Source organism: Lissotriton vulgaris, unplaced genomic scaffold (assembly GCF_964263255.1).
Source record: "Lissotriton vulgaris unplaced genomic scaffold, aLisVul1.2 SCAFFOLD_2288, whole genome shotgun sequence".
NCBI classification, from domain to species: Eukaryota; Metazoa; Chordata; class Amphibia; order Caudata; family Salamandridae; genus Lissotriton; species Lissotriton vulgaris.
The window spans coordinates 10,810-34,483 of record NW_028253704.1 but is presented as its reverse complement, the minus strand read 5'-3'; the positions used below and the strand labels follow the sequence as shown (position 1 = coordinate 34,483).

At 43.7% G+C, this 23,674-nt stretch overlaps 1 protein-coding gene across 1 annotated transcript in view; it reads right to left on the bottom strand.

The window, feature by feature from the left end:
• GIT1 (GIT ArfGAP 1) overlaps positions 1-21,400 on the bottom strand; it is a gene marked incomplete at its 5' end in the record, with an annotated part of 206,661 nt that extends 185,261 nt beyond the window's left edge. Inside the window, 4 exons of the mRNA XM_086951454.1 lie at positions 15,860-15,902; positions 18,191-18,285; positions 20,509-20,639; positions 21,314-21,400. Coding sequence (XP_086807580.1) covers positions 15,860-15,902; positions 18,191-18,285; positions 20,509-20,639; positions 21,314-21,400 — 356 coding nt within the window. The remainder of the gene's footprint in view (positions 1-15,859; positions 15,903-18,190; positions 18,286-20,508; positions 20,640-21,313) is intronic.
• Positions 21,401-23,674: the final 2,274 nt, after the last annotated feature.

Sequence of the window (23,674 nt, the reverse complement as noted above, 5' to 3'; positions counted from 1 at the left end):
ACCAAGTGCAAGTAGAGAGGCTGCTATTGCTGGAAAGAAAACATGGAGTCCCATTCATGAAAGAAAACATAAAAACATGGGCAGAGATTTACTTCTCCGACTGAAGGTATTTTTAGGCTGATTTCATATTCACCAACATTCCAAGTAGATGGCATGCAAAGCTGCGGCAGTGGAAAGTTTCCAGCAGTGCTTAATTTGAGCAGGGGCTTTCAGGTGCTCAGCACCAGTGCTTTTAGCACCAATTAAGGACCCATTCATTTGGAAGGCAGGCAATTTCCCCCATAATCACAGGATTTTGAACCACGCTAAGACTCGAACCTGGTTTCCCAGCTACGAAATCATCAGCTCTAGCTATTAGGCCCAGTCCTCTCCAGAAGGATAAGTGCCAGGGCTTTGTTCAGGAGGCAGTTTGCACCTTCTTATTTCTCCTGTTAGTGCTTCCTCCTGAGGAGAGCCCCAGCACTTTTTATTTTACAAATTAACCACTGGTTTCCAGGCATACCACTGGCGATACGCAGTTAGGCACCAAGCAATCCCAATCAAATGCCATGCCAATCTTCTGCCCAACCTGTTTTTTACTTGAACTACATTTTACAGCCGTGTTTTACATGATATTGTCAGTATATAAAATCTAGTTCAAGTAAAAAACGGAGGTAGGGCAGAAGATCAGCATGGCATTTGATTCATAGTAGCATAGTTGCATCCTTTTGGTAACACTGGTGCTGAGGAGACACTTTTCCCAATCTGCACCTCCTTTACCTTTAAAATGTATCCGTCAAAAAACTTGGGATCTCAGAACACTTTGTACATGCATTCCCAGAGCTCTGTCTCATGTTACCTCTTTCGACACCAGCCATCTAGGATTTGGAGTGTTTAAAAGGCAAAGCAACATCTAATTATTTTAGTTCCTAAAATTATCTTGCAGAGTAACCTAAATTGAGGACTGTCAGGAAACGCAAAAAGAGTCTGCAGAAAGAAAACCGTATCCATTACACCAAACATTACCAAAGGTTTGCAACTTTTTCGCTGAGGGGGAATACTAAGGAAATACCAATTTTAGGCCTGAATGTGCTGTTTGTCACGTAGTAATATGTTCCCAATATGTGCTGCTCAACCATGACAGCCAAAACTACTTCTACCATGTCATTTCCGAGGGGAGCCAAATGTTCATCTGTACGCTGTTTGGATCTGGGGGGAACATCATGCCCGCATTCTGAGTCTTTAACGAGCTCCGTGGAGCCCACCTTTTTACACTAAAAATAATGCAGGTGATACAGGTGCAAAACGGAGGTTGGGCAGAAGATCGGCATGTCATTTAATTAATAATTGATGATAATCAAATGCCATGCCGATCTTCTGCCCAACTTCCGTTTTACACCTGTATCACCTGCGTTAGTTTTAGTGTAAGAAGGTGGGTCCACGGAGCTCGTTAAAGAAATCAGACATAAAAAGACAAGGCAAAGCCTTCTCTCTGGCTGCTTTAACAAGCTCCGTGGAGCCCGCTTTTTTACAGTCTGGCTTCTTGGCTTGTGTATCACTGCCGTACTCCTGTTCTCCTGTTCTACTGAACAGGAATCCCTCCCATGCCAGTTCCTTACCTTACTTGCGAAGAGGATCCCACGGTGGGCAGCAATAACGTGCCTCAAACGGTCAGAGGCGAGCTGCATATGCCAGTAATGGCGACTACTACGCCTGTGAAAGCACGACTCGTACGTACGTGCGCTCTTGGGCCAAATAATTTTCCCGGATTATGCAGGCAGCAAGTTTTTTGCGCTGCAGCTGCAATAAGGTCAATTTTCCCAACGTGAGCGCGGCGCCCCTGGCTGCTCATGACGGCGCACCGGGGCGCCGCGGCGCACAGTTTGGGAACCACTGTTCTAAGCATTTTTTATGCAGCGTTTTGCGCCGGCCTGCGACCAGGAAGTCAGGCAGGCCGGGCGGGACAACCGGAAGTAGGAGGGCGGGAGCCTACCCCGCCTTCCACGGAAGAGCCGCGATTGTTTGGCGCACCGGAGCAGGCAGGAGCCTACCCTGCGCCCCGGTGCCGAAGAAGGGAAGAAGAGTCTTGCTGCCGGTGGGAGCCGCTGCACTGAGGATGCCGGTGAGTGGGGCGTCGCCTTGTTGGGGGGGGGGCATCTGTGCGCGCGCGGCGGCGGACTGTGTATGTGTGTGAGCGTGCATGTGTATGTGTATGTGTCCTGGAGTCTGTGTGTATGCGTGTGTGTGACGGGGGGGGGGGAGGGGTTGCCTGTCTGGGTGCCTGCGTGTCTGTGTAAGTGTAAATGCGTGTGCGTGTGTGTGGAGCCGAGAGGAGAGGGGCTGGTGTGTGTGGAGGGGTCTCTGTGTATGCGTGTAGGTGACGGGGTGTGCCTGTGTATGCGTGTGTATGTGCGCATGCGTGAGTGCTGTGTATGCGTGTGGCTGTGATGTGCGCATGCGTGAATGTTGGTGCGCGTGCACGGAGCTGAATCCAGCCAAGGATAAGCTCGTCACAGTTTCTTGTCCCTCATTCCCCCGTGTCAGACAGCTTTAAGTCTCCAGCCTGGACGCATCCTTCGGATGCGATGTCCAGGCGAGACCTAAAAAGGGCACAGTTACTGCCAACCTTGCTGCTTTTAAGCAACGACTAGAAGTACAAAGTGTGTGTTTACGCACGCTTGCAGATTTTCAAAACACAAATAAAAGGCATTATCATTTACAATGTCAATAGCTCAAACTATCGCAAATGTGAGAACTATTGCATTGCAAATGCTTGTTGAGCTCTGAGACTGAAGCAGCAGCAGCCATTAGAAGGCAGGGACTGAGCCCCCACCCCCTCAAAAACAAAACCACCAAAGCTCACTGAGGCTGCCGCCAAAGTCCTGGGATGTTTTCACATTTCTTAATGGACACTCGCTGCCTATAGCCTGCAAAGCGGGCTGGAAACCCACTCCGTGCAGGGCGTTCCGGCTCATCCTCCCTGCCACTGTTTGTTATCGGGTCTTCACTGGTTACAGTGCGATTTATCGGGTCTGGCACAGTCATACATTAGCCTACACGAATCCTTACGGTACATTCAAAATAACGACAGATGAACAATTCATTTTAAATTTTTAGTTCAAAAGTTGCATTTTGTTAGGGTAATGAACGTTTCCTGTGCTTCACAATAACCCTCCGGTTACTGCTTTCACATACTAAGCACCTCCTGGCAGCCTTTCTTCCAGGACCCTCTAAGCCTATACCAGTAAAGATGAACATATATAAATGTAAGTGTCTGCCCGTTTAGACCTATAGTGCACCTATATGAGGTAATCAATTGCCCACAGGTCAAAAACGATGGGTTCTGTAGGAAACTCCTGGGGTTACCGCCATGTAGTTCCCACTTTATTATAGATGAAGAGCTGGGGCTCAATTACACCAAGGATGATGTTAGGTTGGCTTCACTAAGCCTCTGGCTTTTGATCTGGACCAAGGAGAAAGCCAGTCTCAATAGGGATAATATTGAGGACTGTTTGAACTGTGCCTATGGTCATAAAATACCCGGCCTCGAAAAACCTACTTGTCCACTCGCCCGTTCTGGCAAGTTGACAAAGAACAGGAGCTCCATTCCGTCAGGAAGTGAAGTAGCAATAAAGATGCCTTAAAATCTTGTTTTTATATTGTCACATTTGCTGCTTTGTGTTCAGAGACAGAGATCAGAAATCAGTTTGCAATTACTATTCGTTCTCTGACTGCAGAGTTTCAGGATTTTGTAACGTGGACAGTCTGACCGGCAGTACAAAGTGTGAAATTAAGGCTGTTTTTCCTAAAAAGCATTAAAGTAGCTAATAAGTCAACTGTACAAACATTTCAACATAGATTTCAGTAGTTGTGAAAGCCCAGTGAGAATAAAAAAATATTTTAATAGCATGAAAAACAAATCAGAAGATTTTACGTGGTGGTGTGCAAATGATAAATATGTTTTCTGAAACACAATTGTACAGATTACTGTTAATACACTACTTGCATGGCTTATTTTTTTAACCTGTTTGTACTATCTATTGTGCTTTTATGGCCAAATAAAGCTTGATTGATTTATAGAATATTAATAAAATTAGCATACTGCATTTAATAAACACGTATGACATGTTAAATTAGTTTGACATCATGAAAATGTAAAATCCCTTTTTAGAGAAAAGTAAACGTTAACTGTAAGGGAATTTAGGAGTATATTTTTCTGTTAATATCACTACCTTCCCTGATTTCACAAACGGTTTGGCGTAAAGAGGGGGTCAGCTACTTAATGATTGTATTTATTTAGTTGATGCTTGATCCCATGCCAGTAAGACACAAACATTAAAACCATAGATATTTCTAATAGTACATGTAAACCTGATAAAATCATGCACAACTTTGATGAACATTACCCAAACGCCACATTGTTGTCTTATAGTTACTATTTTTTCGTATTAACTCATAAATCAGCACACCACCCTTTCTGAACACAGTGTAAATTCCAAAAAGAGTTTTTAACTAAAAAAAAAAGACCCTTAGAGAAATGAACTCAAACTGCAAACAAAAAAGCTTCAAGATCATACAATATAATCCTGCTTTATAAATTCAATAAACCCTCAATATAATGTGCAAAATAGTAAGTTAAGTGCTTTATAGGAATTAAAATGCAAGCAAGGATCCAAATACACTCACATTTCATAAATGTGCGATGGTGCAACTTAAAATAATCCATACAACATGAAAACTTTAAAATAATCTACAATGTCCAGTACAAAGCCCCTAGGATTAGGAGCCTATGCAATAACAATGACTGTAGTGAAGAAGCTTAGCAAAACAAAGAGGATTTGGACACCCAATAAATGTTGACAGAGATTGCTTGCAGGTCTTCAATGAGATGCAGAATTGTACATTGGTTGCAAAGAAAAAACACTCTTTTAGATTTCATGGACAAAGCTGTTCTGTGTTTATCAGGTTTTGTCATTTAAAAGGGAAGGAAAGGGCAGGACCTGTGTTGCTGAGCCTGGCTCTACTTTGGTTTGCTATTCCCAAGAGACCAAGGACGGGTCTGAGACAGCCATCTGGCCAGAGATGCAGGCGTGGAGCTTGCTTGGCTCACAAAGAATAAGCTGCTGTGGCCGTCTATCTGCTTCTACCAGAGCGAAGGGGACACCGGGTGACATAAGGGAATAAAGAGGAGACCAGAAAAAGAAAAAAAGGTATGGCTTAATGTGGACATTGGGGGGCAAGGGTGAATAAGACATCTTATTTAAGTGATAAAAAATGGAGAGTAAACGAAAGAGCGAGGGAGGAGGAAGAGGACGAGATACCGAGGAGTATCAGTATCCCGTATACATGGACAAAATTATTCTTGTATATGGCACAAAATTACAAGTTAGGTTACGCCATGTACTGGATAAACGCCAGAAAAGGAGTGAATGAACATGGAGGGACCCTGTATGGAGGCAACGGGATTTGGGTGGCTGCAATGTTTTTGCATTACCACAAATGAAAAAAGCATTTCCAAAGCTATAAAAGTTGCTGTTTTTTAAGCTGTTTTTGTGGTACAAAATGTTTTAATGATTGCATTTTTAAAGCATATGCACGACAAATTAAAATAATAAAAGTAAAAAAATGCTGCTATGTAAATGTGGCAGCTGTGTGATTGCAATATATATGTATATATATTTTTTTAAACTCATGAAAACCGTGAACGTGGTGTCTGGAGAGTTGCCAGAATTTCTTTTTTAAATAAAAAAGGTGAATGTAAACAAATAAAAGAGAACCTATGAAATGAGTAAAGAAAAAACTGACAACTAAAGGTGTGGGCAATTAGGCCAGGCAATGAAGCACACAGTTTTATGTGGATGTGCGTGTGATCGCAGGCCCGTCAGAAGGGTTGGGGGGATGCTTAAAGGATTCATTTTTCTCTAGGTCCCATGCTTTCTGAGGTACTTCCGCTTGAGCTCCAGCATTTATTAATAAATTCTAAAGCAAAGCTGCTAAGTTTGTTAATGTAAAAGGCAGCCAACAGCTATTACCATTAAATGGCACAAGGTAATGGATCTTCTGTGTTTTCTCTGTAGGACATTTTATTAAACTTTGAAAGAGGCTCTCATCCTATGAAGGGTCCTATTTTAGTTTGTTGACCTCAGCCTCATAAGATTTGACATACCTGGTGATCAAGCAAAATGTCAACTACTCAAAGGGCAGTACAGCCTTTGGCTGAAGTTGATGGATTTCTTGCCACATGTTGTATGCTGCAGTGGGTGGAAGCAAAATGTGAATGATGAGCAAACCAATGGCTGCAGAGGGCTGACCAAAAGCCTGATCTATCAACTTTTGAAAAATGGTCACCTTGGGAGGATTAGGCAAAGCCTACTATGGGATGGGGTTTTGTACTGAGCACATCCTAAAGCACTTAAACATAATCACCTTACATCTCCAACACCAAAAAAAAGACGAAACAAAACCAAAAGGTACTGAGGATGCTGCTGATGTCCTAGTGAGGTTCCTAAAAGACATTGACCTCGCGGAACCTGCAAACAATTTAGCTGAAAACCTGCACTCTGCAAGGATTTCCAATAAACTGTGCACACAGCGTGTGAGGTCGGCTCTGCACCAGGCGTTTGCATAAACGGAGTGGCTATCGGGTGGGTCAGTAAGTTTAAAGGTCTGCAAAGTCAGTCTCTGTATGTATATTTACAATTTATTATTCAAACTTTCTTGATTGCAAAAGTCCGACAACTGTCTTAACCAGCCATACCAGATTAAAATAAGAATAGAAAAGAGCTATAAAGGAGGGGTTGAGAATTGGAGAAATAGATCTTAATCATACAGGCAAAAAAAACAAATTTGAAAGGAGGAAGAGTAGGAGTGTGAGAATCGGGAGGGAGGGGGTGCAGTTCAGAATGAGAAGGGACATTTTGACACAAACACCATTAGGCAGGGTGGTTTCAACAACTGCCCATTTAGAAAAAAATTGTGGAAACTGGTTCAAGAGAGATGCTTCTCCAGAACTGGGTTCCACTTTGTTGTGCTTCTTCGAGAGACCCTGGAACCTTCGTATATACCTAATTCAGACTAGAAGACCACACAGACAGCCATTGCTGGGCATTTCCGGTGCATGTAATACCTTGCGGCTATGAATGCCTCCTACTGATATCAGCGGTGATCTTAGCGACTACTCCAGCATACTACACCAATCGTTACCTGGCCACTACTTTCATGGAGTTCTTTCAGTGGGCCCTGCTAAAGTAACTATGGAGGCTAATTATACATCACTGCTGCCACCTTTATCTGTCACTGCCAGTACTGGAGTTTCAGTGTACCATCACACTGTTATACACTGATGAAAATAATTTTAACATTATGCATATTTCCAAGCTTAGTGATCCCACGTGAACCTTTCTGAATCACTAAAGTACTTATCTATGTTCAGATTTGGTCTTCTATTTTGAACATTCAAATGTTCGTTTGATTCACAACTTAGCGGTACCAAACACACATAGGCACCACATATTCAATCACAAAAACACCCATACCCATTAGAAACAAACTTCACAGTACAACACAAGCACAAAACAGTGAGAGTAACGCAAGTTCATTGGTGCACAACCTAGTGCACAATCACAAGCATACGAGGATGCTAAATAATGCACAGGCTTTAAAATAATTTTAAAAACAGGAGTATGAAAATAAAACTGACATAGTCAAAGAGGCACAACCCTATAAGAACATTAACACACACAAAGGTGAAAGCAATGCAACAGACAGTTGCTCTTCATGGAGCAAGTTCATAGACACAGACAAAGGTGCATTTGCACTGCTAACAAAATAAGCGAAGAGCAAATACGAATTGAACATGACGACCCCCCTCCCTCCCCGCCTCCCCCCTTTCCAGGTCAAAAGGTAAACGGAACACGTAGGCTGAAAAAGTCTGATTTTAAATATCCTTCCATAACCATTCTCTGATTGGTTACTTCTTTGGATGCGTAAAAAGACGGACCCAGGGAGGGACTCGGTTACAAATTCATGTTAGAATAATTTGGTGGGGAAACAAGAACAGCTGAGCGTAGTAAACAATAAACGAATGACATCTGACTTTGGGAGCAGCAGAGTTCCACAAGCCTTGCTGCCTGGTCAGCACAGCCTGAAGATCAAATTAAGTTCTCAGTAAGCCGGATCCAGAACAGAGGTGGACAAACTAGCAAATGCATTTTGAAAAGTTAGGGAGAGCAGAGAGAGCGGTTAGGCATGGTCCCAAAAAACAACACACTAGCTTAGCCTTAAAAGAGTTTTCAAGTAAATTATGCAACCAAGAATTTAAAGTATGAAAAGTCTTTCAAATTACAAATCATTTATTTTCTAAGAACTATTTTCCATAAAGTCAATTGTATTATATCTCTGTAGTCACTAACGTTTATACAAATAAATAACTTCTAAACATAAATATGGAAAAATGTAGGAATTCCTCATCAAAATGCTACAAGAGGCATGCCAACACACTCGTGTATAGCGTACACCAAGTTTAAAAAGGAGAGAAATGTTTTAGTCTGAAGAACTTTAAATCCGCAGAAAAATGCCTGAAACTGCTTCAATTGCCAGATACAATCATTGAGAATGAGGGAGGAGAGTGACATCCCTCCACATACGAAATTCAACAAATTACATTAACTATATCTTACTAAATTCCTCAAATGCACCAAAAAAGACTTGTACATCCCCCAATACAAGTGGGTGACATCTGGGATGTAAGTCCTGCTACCAGGATCCAATGACGAAAAGCAGGGCAAGTCAGGCTGTAATAAGTAGACTCCCTCGTGGAAAGAAGATCCTCTCTGTCTGCCTGAACTTGCCATTGGTTCGTTGTTGACTTCTGGCACAAAGCCTGGCAGATCAGGCACATAGTTACTGCCACAATACCCATCTGAGGGGGATAGGTATACTGATCATTTTAGTGTGAGGGAAGTTATGTTTACAGGAAAAACTATTTTATTTGGCCAAGATTACTTGGCAAGATCTATCTGAAGGGTGCTCCTATGCATTTCTTTCATTTTTATCCCATCCCTAATGCACATTGTATCTTTGACTAGTAAAAATGAAAGGTTGCATATTTTCATTTAACAATTATAATGATGGAAATACACTGCCATCTTGATCAACAACCTCTAAACTAAATGAAGACGAAAAATACTATCTGTTTTGCTTTTTTTGTTCCTAATTGTAGAAAAGGAAAATGCTACTTACCAGTATGCATCTGTTGGTAATGTACAGCTGCAGTCTCACACTGTGCATTAGATCGCCACCTGGTGTTGGGCTCGGATGATTGCATGTTGTTGTCGTCTTGGAAGAAGTCTTTGTAGTCACGAGTTAGGTGACTCCTCCCTTGGACGATAGTGCGTATGGGCATCGACTCCATCCTTAAATTGTTTTTCGCTATGATGGGAAATGATGGAGTTAGAAGAAATAAAGTAGGGATGTCGATGTGTGTAATATCTAATTAAGATGGAACTGGAACAGATACAGGTCCCGGGGAGGCGGGTGGGCGTGTGAGAGTCTGCAGCTCAATATGCCAAGAAAAGATGCATACTGGTAAGTAGCATTTTTCGTTTGAGGCATATGAGCTGCAGATCTCACACTGTGCATCGATTGTACAGCAGTGTCTCCCCTAGCGGAGGTCACCTGTATCTGTTGAAAGAGTAGTTTGAAAGAGTTTTGCGGACAGCTTGGCCTACAGCATCTTCCTGCTTGGCTTGCACATCAACTCAATAGTGTTTCGTGAAGGTATGTGTTGTAGACCATGTTGCTGCCTTTCAGATGTCTTCTAGGGGAATGTGCCTTAAGAAAGCCATGAAGGCTCCTAGTTTGCGTGTGGAGTGCGCTCTAGGAGGAACTTTTAATGTCTGTTTTGCCTTTTGATAGCATATTTATATGCATTTTACAATCCACCTAGCAATTCCAGCTTTAGAGATGTGGTTGCCTTTATGTGGTGGTGAGAAAGCTACAAACAATTGTTTTGGTTTTCAAAAGGTTTTGGTCCGGTCAATGTAATAGAGAAGGGCTCTCTATTACATTGACTTAGGGTATGTAGAGCTCTTTCTGCTACAGAGTCTGGGTTTTGAAAAAACACTGGCATCTCTACTGATTGGTTTAGATGAAATTAAGTAATGACTAGGAAGGAATTTTGGATTTGTTCTTAGGACCACTGTGTTACGGTGCAGCTGTAAAAATGGTTCTTGTATAGTAGCTTGAATTGCACTTACTCTCCTGAGAGAGGTAATAGCAATAAGGAAAGCTGTTTTCCATGTGAGGAATTGCAGTTCACATTTGTGTAGAGGTTCAAAAGGGGGTACCATGAGCCTGGTAAGAACAAGGTTCCACACTGGAGAGGGTGGTAGCCTAGGAGGAATGATTCATTTCAATCCTTCCATAAATGCTTTAATTGCAGGTACTCTAAACAATGACAGATGTCTATTTTGTAGGTACGCAGCAATGGCTGCAAGATGAAGCCCTATAGATGAATATGCTAGATTACATTTTTGTAAGTGTACAAGGTAGCAGATAATATTCTGGATAGAAGCATCCAGTGGATCATTTGAACATTGTTGCAGTAAACGGCAAACCTCTTCCATTTTGCTGCATAGCAAGCTCTAGTAGTAGGTCTTCTGGCTTCTTAAATGATATTCATACAGTCTGGTGGTAGGTTAAGGTAACCAAACTCTAAGACTTCAGGAGTCAGATCGCTAGATTCAGTTGATTTGGATCTGGATGTCTGATGTCTCCATGGTTCACAGACACAGCTTTTGGTGTGGAACTATCAAGAGTTCTAGTAGCATTGTGAACCCTGGTTGGCGTGCCCATGTGGGAGCTACTAGGATCATTTTGAGAGACTGTGGTCTTAGCTTGCGCACTACTAGTGGTATTAGTGGGAGTGGCAGAAAAGCATACGCATATCTGCCTGACCAGTTTATCCATATCGCATTGCCTTTGGACAACAGGTGTGGAAACCTGGCGGCGAAGGTTGGGCATTTTGCGTTTTCGTGTGTGCTGAACAGATCGATGTTTGGATGACCCCACTTGTGAGAGAATGGTAGGGGAACTTGCTGATGTAGTTCCCATTTGTGAATCTGTTGTGTCTGCCGACTTAACAGATTTGCTATCTGATTGTGAACTCCTGGAAGGTGTTCTACTAGCAGATATATTTTTTTGTGGAACGGCCCATCTCCAAATGTTCTGTGCAAGCCGGGACAGTTGCAGAGAGTGTATCCCCTCCTGTTTTTGAAAGTAGTACATGGCTGTCATGTTGTCCATCCGGATCAGGACAGCTTTGTTCTGTACATCTACTTGGAAGGACTTGAGTGCTAGGAATATTGCTAGCAGCTCTAAGTGATTGATGTGGAGCACTTTTTGTTGAGTGGTCCATTTCCCTTGAGTTGTATGATGTAGGAGACGGGCTCCCCATCCTGTTAGGGATGCGTCTGTTGTAAGTACTGGACAAGTTTTTGGTGTTCCACCACTACAGAGAGCGATATGTGCAGCTGTTTACCAACACCAGGTCTGTAAGTTGTCCTCGAGCCTGGTTCCACTGATGTGCTAGACATTCTTGCAATGGGCGCATTTGCACTCTTGCATATGGAACAATAAAAATGCATGATGCCATCATGCCGATTAGTTGCATGAACACTCTGGCTGAGAGAGAGTGTTGTGTTTAAACTTTGTGACTAAGGCTTGAATGCTCTGTATCCTGGCAGGACTGGGATAAGCTAGAGCTGTAGCTGTGTTTTTTGTAGCCCCTAGGTATTGATGTACATGAGAGGGCTGAAGATGTGACGGTGTAGTTGAATGTGAACCCTAAGTTGTGCAATGTTTGAATGGTTTGAGATGTGTGTTGGACACACTGATAGAATGAATTGGCTTTTATGAGCCAATCGTCTAGGCATAGGAAGGCATAGATGTGTTGTCTTCTGAGATGTGCTGCTACTACTGCTAGGCACTTTGTAAACACTCTTGGTGCAGTTGTGACTCTGAATGGAAGGACTTTGAACTGATAGTGTTGTCCTAGCACAAACCTTAGATACTTACTGTGAGAAGCATGTATGGGAATGTGGAAGTAGGCGTCCTTGAGATCTAGTGTAGTAAGGAAATCGCCTTGTTGCAACAATGGGAGCGCTTGTTGTAAAGTGATAATATGAAAATTATCTGAGTGTATATATAGATTGAGGGGCTTGAGGTCGAGAATTGGTCTCAATGTCCTGTCTTTCTTGGGTATTAGGAAATACAGCGAGTAAACCCCTGTTCCTTGATGTTGTAATGGAACTATTTCTTTTGCGTTTTTTAGAAGCAATGAGAGAACCTCTTGTTGGTGCAGCGTTAGATGTTCTGTAGACATTGGACGCTGTCTGGGTGGTAAATGTGGAGGGGTAGCTGTAAGTTCTAGGCAGTAGCCATATTGGATAATTTGTCTTACCCACTTGTCTGTTGTGATGGAATTCCAGACAGGTAGGAACTGTGTTAGTCTGCCCCCTACAGGAGTGGAATGCTGTTTGGGGAAGCAAAAGGTAGTCACTGTTTTGTGTTAGGGGAGGTTCGATTATTGTTATTTCCTCGACCTCTTCCCTTGTTGTTGTTGTTGCCCCTATAGCCTCCTCTGAAAATATCCTCTATTGGAGGATGTTTGTGTGTTGGTTTTAAAGGAAGCTGAATTATCTGCTCCAGCTTGTTTGGAGCCTCCTCTGTAAAAGGAGCGGCGAAAGTAGCCTCTTGCTTGGGTGGACTGCAGAGCTCCCATAGATTTGGCTGTATCAGTGTCTTTCTTCATTTTCTCAAGTGCTGTGTCTACCTCTGGAAAACAATTGTTGTTGGTTGAATGGCTGATTCAAGATAGATGTTTGCACTTCCTGCTTAAATCCTGAAATTCGTAGCCATACATGTCGTCTAAGTAGGATACTAGTGTTTATTGCTCTAGATGCTGTGTCTACTACATCTAGTGCGCACTTGATGGAGGCATTTGAGATTAGCTTCCCTTCCTGTATAAGGTCATTTGCCTGTGCTTTATATTGGTCAGGTAGATGTTGTGAAAGTGTTTCTAACTGATCATAGTGAGCCCTGTCGTATCTTGCGAGCAGGGCTTGTGTGTTAGCTATGCTCCATGTATTGCTAGTTTGGGCAGCTATTCTCTTGCCTGAAGCGTCTATTATCTTGGACTACTTTTCAGGAGGTGGTGCTTCTCCTGATGTCTGAGTTTGCTCGTTTTCTAGCATTTGAAACGACTATGGAGTCTAAGGGTAGCTGTCCCTTAATGTATGCGGGATCCCCAGGAGCAGGCCTGTACTTTTTCTCTATTCTTGGATTTATGATCCTAGCTCGTACAGGATCTTTAAACACTTCTGGGGCATGCTTGATGACCCCTTTAATCATAGGTAGCATTTGAACTGACTTTTGGGAATGTTCAAAAGTGTCTAGCAAAAAATCTTCTGCCTCATCCGAGTGCATTGTGACATTATGATAGATGGCAGCCCTATTGAGTAAATGTTCAAAACCTATATTGTCTTCTGGAGAAGATAGTTTGGATGGGTACGGATGTGGATCTGGGATATCTGGCACATCCTGTGGATTTGGGTACTCCCAGTCTGGTGTATCACTTGGGTAGGGAAAAGGCTCATCCTGGGCTCCCCCCTCCCCTATGGTATACTCATCATCATTCTGAGGTGGTGTATGTGGAGGTGAAGAATGAGGAGGAGAATTTTGAGGTGAAAGGTTTGAAGGAAGAGGAGGTGAAGGAGAGGGTACAGGAGGAGAAGGGTGCATTGGTGATGAGGCAGAATACTTCTTCTTGACAGGCACTGGAGGTGTAGGTGCTGTATCTAATTTCCTCTTCCTGTGTGGCATAGTAGAGACATGTCCTGTTTGTGGATCAATGTAGATCCTTTTTTGCAAAAGATCAGGCTGAAAAAGCTCCTCTTCTTGAGGAACCACTTTCAGAGCCAATTTTTTCGGTTCGGTTCCTGGCATGGTTGTAGCTTGTCTTTAGCCTTAGGAGCTAGTATAGGGTCCTTTGGCATCGTTTTTGGCACTGAAGATATTGTCTTTGGAGTCGAGGCTTGTTTTGTGGGCTTTAAAGCATCTGAACCAGGCTTTGTGGGTTTCGGCACCGAAGAATTCGGGTTGGAAGTTGTTTTGGTCAGATTGGAAGCGTCGGAAACAGGCTTCATTATTTTCGGAGCAGTCTTGTCTTGAGGAGGCGACGGTTTCAGAGTGTGCTTCGGAACCGGGACTTCTTTCGGTTTTGGTGCCGAGGGAGCTGGTGGTATCGGCACTTGCGGTTTGCTCGGTCCTAAGCTACCGGAAGGCTTTAATATTCTCTTCGGAGCCGGGCTTGATGGCGGGGCTTTCGAAGCAGTGTTTCGGTCGCGACTGGGCCCGAAGGCGGAGTTTTGACCTTTGCCTTCGATTTAGGTGTAGGTACTGAGGCAGGGGCAGAAGTACTCACATGTTGACCCGAAGGTACGGAGTCATCGGAGTCGTCTGCCTCAGATACAATTTGGAGATCATCGGAATCTTCCTCTGGGACGCATGGACCTTCGTCGAAGAAATCCACCGGTTCGGCAGCCGATCTCTGCATATCGTGTCGACGGGCCCTCCGATCTCGAATGGTCTTCTTGGATCGAAAGGATGCCGTAGCTGTACAGCTCGACTCGTCATGTTCTGGCGATAAGTACAGATTACACACCTCGTGATGGTCGCTGTGTGGAAATTTTGCTTCACACACGGGGCATCTCTTGAACAGCGTCCTTTCCATGTGTTGTGGGCCTCACGGCGTGGATAGGCCCAACGGCCCACGTCGACGCCGGAATCGATGGGAAGATGTCGAGTCGATAGTTACTGATATAGAAAGTTGTTTGGTAAAGTTTTTACGCGTAGAACTACTGGAAAAGTAGATTTCGAACCGGAGCGGAAAAGTTACATCCGAACCCCGTGGCGGTAATAAACAATCTAAGGATGGAGTCGATGCCCATGCGCACTATCGTCCAAGGGAGGAGTCACCTATTCGTGACTACAAAGACTTCTTCCAAGAAGACAACAACATGCAATCATCCGAGCCCAACACCAGGTGGCGATCTAATCCACAGTGCGAGATCTGCAGCTCATATGCCTATAACACAATGTTCTATTACAATTTTTTTTATAGAGAAATGAAATGAGAATATTTAGGTTCTAACTGCTGCAATAACCAATGATACGAAAACCCGGCTCTACTGTACTGAAAATATATATAGCAAAACAAAATGAATCCTAATTATAAAGTCAATAATAATATTTGCTCTATACTAGTGGTTTTGGCACCTATAAGTGCTGCAAGAACCACCATCTTGTGGGGCTATCCTGCAGAGCTCAGGAGTATGTAATTTCCTTAGGGTTGTGCTTCTGGAGTAACTCCATACATAGATATAACACTGCACTTCTTTACTCCCTTTCAACTGGACCACCATATGTGAAAGATCTCGGACCATGCTCTTGTCCTGCGATCAGAGATGTAGAATAAATGGCTTTACAGCCTTTCAGAAACCTCTATAAGACAAGGCACACACATTACCCATATTCCACTGACTGCAACACGACCTGACGACTTCAGGCCATCAAGAATGTCACCCAATTCTTGCGACATAGGTTATACTACAACCACAGACTTCTCTGAGCGCATTTATACCTGAAAGTGCTGCAATGCTACACTAGTGACAGCTTCACACTATGGTAGTACCAGATAGCATAACATGGGGCAGGAAGCCTCTGATAGCAAGCATAGCATAGCTGCATGTGTTCTCACTATCTGTAAAGTGAACAAAATAGACCAGAGAGAAGTGCCCGATGACAGGGAAGTCTGCCTCACCTGTCAGCCATCTGTGGGATGATGTAATGTCCATTCTTGTGATCTGCAACAGACAAGCAAAGGGAGGATCATGTTTTAGCCAGATAGACTCATATATTGCATTATCTTTTCATTTATTAACATTATTCAATACAGTGAAAGACCGTGTGCTTTTCAAGCAGAAATGTTTTTGCATTCGGTTTAGCTAATTTGAAGAGTTGTAGCAAGTATACATAATACACAGGGAGAGTGTGTTGGGATGAGAACAGGCACACTAAAGCAGCAGCTCGGTCGATGGTACATTCGCAAGGAATGAAAAGGGAGACTTAACTGAAGCCGAAGATGGAGCAGAGCTCCTACGTCACCTGCAGACTCCACACCAAGGAGTTGGCCCTCGGAGTGGATTCGAATTCTGTTACGAGTTTAGGCCTGTGGCTGAGATGACGCGAGTTCCAAGGATGAGGGCAGAGCACATTAAATGTGCAGAAGGGGTTTACGGTTCTGTAAAAATATGGATGTAAAGCCATCGAAGAGCACACGTGGAAGAGCATCTGAAAAAACCATTGACTAGATGGGGAGACATGGATAGCCTTGAACAGCACAGAGAGTTTACACTGGCGCCTACTCCTAGAAGCAAGCTCACCAACAGGGAAAGGAGGTGGAGTGACCACAGTGGAGAAAGAAAAGTACGCACATTGCTAAGTTGTTGACTCTATATAGCATAAAGACAGGAGTAGTAGCCCAACTGCTCATGACTAGAGAAGTAATGATGGACTTTGCAGCATTAAATAAGGGGTGTAGGTGGGTCAGTCTAATGTTCACTACATATCGGACTGGTGTGGAGACGCTAAAAGAGTCCAGCAGCTTGTGCGAGTCTAATAGCACATCAAACGTCTCTGGAAGCAGGAAATTGTAACTTTAAAAGATTTGAACTTGAGAAAGGTGATGTTAAAGAATTTGCAAAAGTCATTGGCCGGACAGTTAGACGATGTAATGGCAGTACAAGGGGATGGGTGGGAGGACAGAGGAGGGAATGGACAGTCCTGGACAGAAGCTCAGAGTGAAGTCAGGGGGATCCAATGATTTCATGGTGGTCTTTGATTTATTGAAGGCAGTAGCTAGGGTGATAAGAGCTATTTGAAAATGCTCCAATTAGTCAGGTGGAAATAATTTCTGCTATTTCCAAAGATGTCACCAAATCATCATTTTACAAAGCACATCTTCATCATCATAGGACAGGGAAAACAAAAGGCTTTACACTGTATAACTGTGGCGTAGAAGGCACAGTGGAAAAGATGTCTAAAAAAGGAGGGAGATATCCTAATTCTGAGAAAAGGGACGAGGTAGCACTGTAGAAGAAACAAGCATCCCTTCTCAAAGGTTCAAATATAAGTGGGACAAAAAATGTTCTGTGATTAGGGAACAAACCTCAATATGGATCATGTTCTGAGGAAGTCTCTAGAATGCATCAAAGTCAAACATCCAATTTTATCAACAATACAGTGTGCGCAAAAATACCAATAAAGTCCATAAAAGAAATAACGGATATAAAACATATCCTCATTACAGAGGTTACAATATTGTACACATATGGAGCACATTGTCAGCACCGAGAGCATCTCACAAATAGATCCAAAATGTAAAACCACTAGTTTAAGTTTCACTTCTGATGGGATCAGTCAATTTGTTCTGTCCATTAAAATACATTCCAAATTTGTTAGCAACATTTTCTAAATAAGTTTTCAAAATCCTCAGTTTTGTTCTTTTAGTGCAGATATCGTCTAGGCAGTCGCTTCTCAGTGGATTGTGGTTGAAGCAAATGCTATTCATATTGTTTGAGCACAACCTGCAATATTCAGAAAGTTAACGTGCAACAGGTGACCTAATCCTAAAACATTGCTGGAATCTACTGAATTTGTAAGCGTGCTTACGATTTTCCTCATATTTGGCTGTTAGAGCTACACTCCTAAAATAAATGGCGGGTCCAAGTCTGTTCTGATATTTTATGTTTATACCTAAACAATGTTAATTTGACCTCCACAGTACACCTGGTTATACCCCCAACATATTTGCAAGTGATTACATTTAAGGTGTCCTAAGGGGGCCTTCAAGTACTTTTAATAAGGAGTGTACAAGGGAGAGAGAGAGGGGGTTGATAGTGCGAGTAGATATTGTATCTATGAAACGCAGTTCTTTTGATAGGCGCAAGAAATGCTCTCAGTTAATATGCTAATAGCGTCCTCTCATAGGTGCACCCACTGCAATTATCATGCATGACGCTTAGTGTTAGCATGTGACTGTCCCCGGATCACACACTTTAAGGGAAGAAGCCATGGCTTTTGAGCCACTCACCTGGTTTACGCCCACACAGATAGAATGCCAGTCTGTCCGTCAACTCGTACTGACCCTCCACCAACCGGTCGGCTAGCTCGTTGTGCCCTGCTTGCCTGCAGAAAAAGAACACATGATTAGAAGTCGAAAGTGCTGCCTACAGAAAGATGAGCATGTCAGTGAGTCCTTATGTGCAGAGGAGCAAAAGCACACAGATTATTCATTGAGTGACTGAGTGGACAAGCAGGAGAATCTGGGAGGAATATTGTACCCGGAGTCTGTGAGGAATCCTCGAGTCGCGGGTGCCAGGGGGCTCAATGTATTTGAGTGGAGGAGATCGGAGGGATAAATAAAGATTTTGCCTTCCCTGTCCTATATGAACTGATGCTACGGTTCCTGTAGAGAGAGTTCCAAGGAGAAATAAACACCCATATATGGCCCTGCTTCACAATACCGCTGACAGCTAAATGAGGTACACTTGTCTTGGATAACTTCCCGCCCGCCACAACACAAGAAGTCACCTGTGAAGTACACTACAAATCCCTGCCTATAGAAGCCCTGTATTTTCAGGACCGCCACAAGATTTAAAGGAATGAAGAATGTACATCTGCAGACATTTGCACCAACAGTGTTCACACTCAGATTTTCATTTGCCTAAGAATTACATTAAGAACTCTCGGCAAACGCCATCAAAGTGTGCTACCATGACTCCATACCTCACTGTGCCAAGGCAGATTTCAGCTTTCTCTGCTTCTGGTCGTGCCATTCAGATAAAGCAGAGGTGCAGACATTCGCTGCAGGTTGGACAACCCATCAGCCGACCAGGTTACATGGTGTAACAGCTACTGAAGAATAGAAAAATCTTACTGCGAGTAAGAAAAAACAGCTACTGAGACATTCCCAGCGACTGCTTCTGCCTCATGAACGTATCGCCTCCAGGAGCCCTTCTAACATGCAGTACCTCCCAGGTTTGGGCACAACACTGCAGCGCCCCCGGGGCGTGCAGCTTAGATGCACCCCGTGGCTCTTGCTTCCACCTTAGAGCCTCCATCTTGGGTCTACACTGCTGCTCAACACTGCTCAACACTGCTTCGAGTTTGACTCGGCCCTAACAAGAAGAGCCGCCGGGTTGGCGTGCTTAGCTCCATACTCACCACCAATATATCTGTTCTCTGTGGGAGTGTACATTACCCAGCTGAAGGCTGCAATACACCTGCTCAGAGTGTGCAAGGGAAGCTTTTATAGTTGATGCCACTGTACTACCTCTTCGCTGTGTGTGGGTGCGTCTTGAAGTACGGCTTGCACTGTAATGTTCTGTATGCGTAAGGCATGTGCTCCCCTCCAGTACAGAGCGTTCGCACACTGTGCTCCTCTCGCGCCATATGCTCCCCTACTTGATAGTTAAAAGCGTTTTGGCTCTTGCGCAATGGAAACTTTTGATCAAGCTTCCCTATCACACACCACATGTGTAGCATAAGCTGCAACAGCGCTGGGATCGCTAACACACAGAACAGTTACAGAGCCTGTGGCAGAACTGCAAGCTTCCTCACAGGAACACAACAGGTACAAGTACGTCTCCACTACGGCCACCTCATAGGCTTCCCCCCGTACGTGTCGAGTTCTAGTTTGCAAACGGCTTTTCAGTATAAGGAAGCACATGGACTGGCAGTGTAAATGCCATCCAAAGACCTGCTGCTGCTGTACATTATATCCAGACTGGGCCAAACCAGGCATTTCGATATCCAACGCAACGAAAAGGGCCTCTGACTTCTTGTTGGGCAGTACATTAATCTAGTTATTTCGAAACAAACAAATTACAAAATATTTTTGAAAATACAGTTCCATTGGTCTCAATTTACTCTACAGCTCCAACTTAGATGAGCAAACTGCCTTGGTTGCAGTTGTATTAACTCTGTGGGCTAGCTTTAGGAACAGGTGCCTTTCAAAACTGGGGAAAAAATCGTGATGTTGCCCGTGAATGGGTGGGAATAAGTGAGGGGGTGATAATGAACCAGTGGTTGCGGGGCAATGGATGTGTGGATGACTAGACCCTACTGAATGAGTGAGAGCTGTACAAACACCAAAACAAATAGACGGTCAGACTGGACACCGAGAATCGATTTGCAAAGGACACAGATGAGTGTCTTAACAGTAAATACAGGAAACCAGAGATACAGTTCATTACCAAGATAGGAACCTCACACAGTCAGATGCCACCTCAACCATCAGTACAGAAGGTCTCTGTAGGCAGACTCCACTTCTGATCCATGTTTCTGACTCGCATTAAATCACACCACACCTTTTCTACAGCTCTGCTGGCAGTGAGATTCTGTGCTCACCTTGCATAGTCGATGGGGCTCCTACCATTGACATCGGGAGCTCCTGGGTCCGCTCCGTAGACAACCAGCAGCTCGGCCTGGAGTATCTGCCCTGCCTTGGCAGCCACATGCAGAGGAGTGGTTCCTTTTTCCTGGAAGTCACAACAACACAAAATAGGTTAAGAGTAACCGACAAAACTATGGTATGCATCTTGCGGCGGAGCAACATAAACAAAAGCAATAAACCACCCAACCAGACGCCTTTAAACACTGAACGTGAATGGGAAGGAGGGTACTGTGAAGCATTTTATCATGATTTTAGTATTTCCCCAAACACAACACTAATTATATGCCCCAGAAGCAATAGACACCCTTATTGCAAACTCAACCAACCATTTACAGACTTTTAAAGAATGAAAGTGTAATTAGCCTGCTGAGGTTTCAAACCTGTGGCCCAGAAGTTCAAGGCAAATCTCTGCAACGCATGCAGTATATTTCAGTCTTGATCCACTGCCCTGGTTTGGTGGCATTGATACACCAGTGTCCTTCTCAAACAGTTTAAGGACTGGATCCGGCTGGGTCAGTACCAATAAGAGGTGAACAATTCGAATGTACATCATCCTCGCCCTAGCTTGGAGCATGCAATGTCAGAGGTTACAACTATAAAGCCACCTTTTTGGTGGCACCCAAAGTCTTCTATGGTCAAGGAGACATTTCATTCCAATCACACTTCCAAAACGAGTCAGCCAGGGGAGCAACATACTAACAATTTTCATTAATCAGTTACCTCGATTATTAAGGATATTAATAACAAATGTTATAATACCGGATGGAAGAAGTTAGCCTGAGCACCCAGGGACAGCAGCCGAAGGCAGGTTTCCAGACTCCCTGTCCGAACACTGGAGTGAAGTTGCTGAAAGACAAGAGTTACAAGTGTTACTAACACACAGTACACCTACATTGAATATCCTGCTGCCCATGAAAGCACCACAGAGGGTTCCTCTCGCCTGGTCTTGACTTGAGCCCCATGCACAGACTCTGCTACCAAACCAGTTCTAAAGCACACAGACCTTTGCAAGAGACAAAGATCAAGAGATATCCGATGTGACCTTTGCTATGTCAACTAGACAGAAAAGTCCTGCACTGTTTACCCTTGCCTGGCCTTTACTGTTGCTTCCTTGGGAATGTCTTGGACCCATTTAAAGTCATGTATTCACTTATTTATTTCCATCACAGCTGAGAGAATACCGTTTCCGACATTCACTACTTCTTCATTTAAAAAACATTCCAAGGGTACTGTGTATTCCCATAATCAGCAATTGAGAGCAGGAAAAATGGCACTTGAAAATATGACGATAGGGAACAGTGTCAGATCCGCCTGTCACTGTAGCAAAATAATATCTGAATTCTTGGATATCGCAGGATATCAAACATAACAAAAACGCTGTGGAACAGTACCGATACTATTTAAAAGGCCAATGTTCAGTCCTAGTGAGACCCTAAACCAGAACTTCTCATGAAATTCATCAGGGCTCGAGTCGGGATACCACACAGGTGGACGGCGTCCCCCCACTTATTTTACTGGCAGCTCGATAACTGGAGCAAATGGAGCCACACATTCACTCTTTGGCCTCTCTGGGGCGAGATCGGAACTCATTCAGAACGCTGCTCACGCTCTGGCTTCTCTGATGCAATCGCATCTAAGGGGTGAGCGAGGGGAGGCAATGAGTCTGATGGTGCAAGCCACCTGTCGTGACGTCACATCCTGTCGTGACGTCAGCGTGCCCCACTTCTTTTTTTAGGACTTGTGCCCTGAAATTAATGTATAGTGGCATGAAGATACATTACATGCCACACTGCCTAACGGGTAGGCAGAGGGCGGGACCACGGGCACATGCAAAGCTCTGAAGAATGAGTAATAAGCACTGATGGTGAAAGGGCATCACCAGAAACATCCCCGTGTTATGCATTACAGAATAACTGCACTCATCGCCCAGTGCTCCATTTGTAAAACAAAAAGAGCCGGGCCCGAAGATTTGCTCAGAAACCTACGGCCTGCACTACTGAATATATGCCAGTCGAGTACCACGGTTGTTCAGTCTAGATTCCACCTCATGCCTCTTTAATCCCCTACCCAACACTCCCTGCTCATTATCTCATTTATGTAGGCTTCTGCTTTCATCCTTTGTCATGGTTTTCTGACTTTTTATTACTCCCTTCTCCCCCCTAGGTTTTAGTTCCCTCTTTTATTCTGATTCGAAGTCTCAGTAGGGAAAAATAAGTGCTGGTCTCTAAAAACCAATTTAAGCACATTCATCACCCAACGTCACTTCCTGAAGAGGAAACTTGGGGGAAAATCGCTTCGAGTTCAGGACCCCAAGCTGGGGAATTTCAAGCTTGAAAGCACAGTCATGACAAGTGGTTCAGATAAGACCTGAACACTGAACTCAAGTCTTTCAAAAACAGGGGGAAACACCTGAAGAACAACGGACAGAGGCCCCTGCAGTGGACCATAGCTACCTCTATGAACGTAACAGCCCAGAATCTAACTCACCTGAGGTGCTCCGAAGTACTTAAAAGGCAACAGGGCGTACGCAATAACACTACAAAATAAACCAGAAAATAAAACCTTAGACATGTTGAGGGAAATGGGTCCACAGTTAACTGGAGTGCTCACATTAAAGGAGGGTTTGATAATGGTAGGCGTCACCTCACATTCCGTAAAATTAACAACAATCTGCAATGCAATAGGACTCGCATTTACATGAGTTTGAGCTACTGTAAATGACAATGCCATTTATTTAGATTTTGGTTTTTAAAACATAAATAAAAGGCATTGTTATTTACAATGCCAATAGCTTAAACTCTCACAAATGTGAGACCTATTGCATTCCAAATGCTTGAAGGCATCGGTGAGTTGCCCCCTTCTGTCTCCTATGGACCCGGAAAAGCTCTCCGTTTGCTAGGAGTTAACAAGCCGGTGGTCACGACTGTGCACAAGAGACCCACATGCAGTAAGAGAAACTTGTTAAAGAATATAGTGCTTACAGACTAAAGAACATGTACTGTGTTACAAACGAAGTAAAAAGGGCCAGTCCTCATGGGAGGTTACAAATGAAGACAAATACTAGAGAGACTAACAGGCCTATTAAAGAACCAGAAGCCAGCATTTATATAGGACAATGAT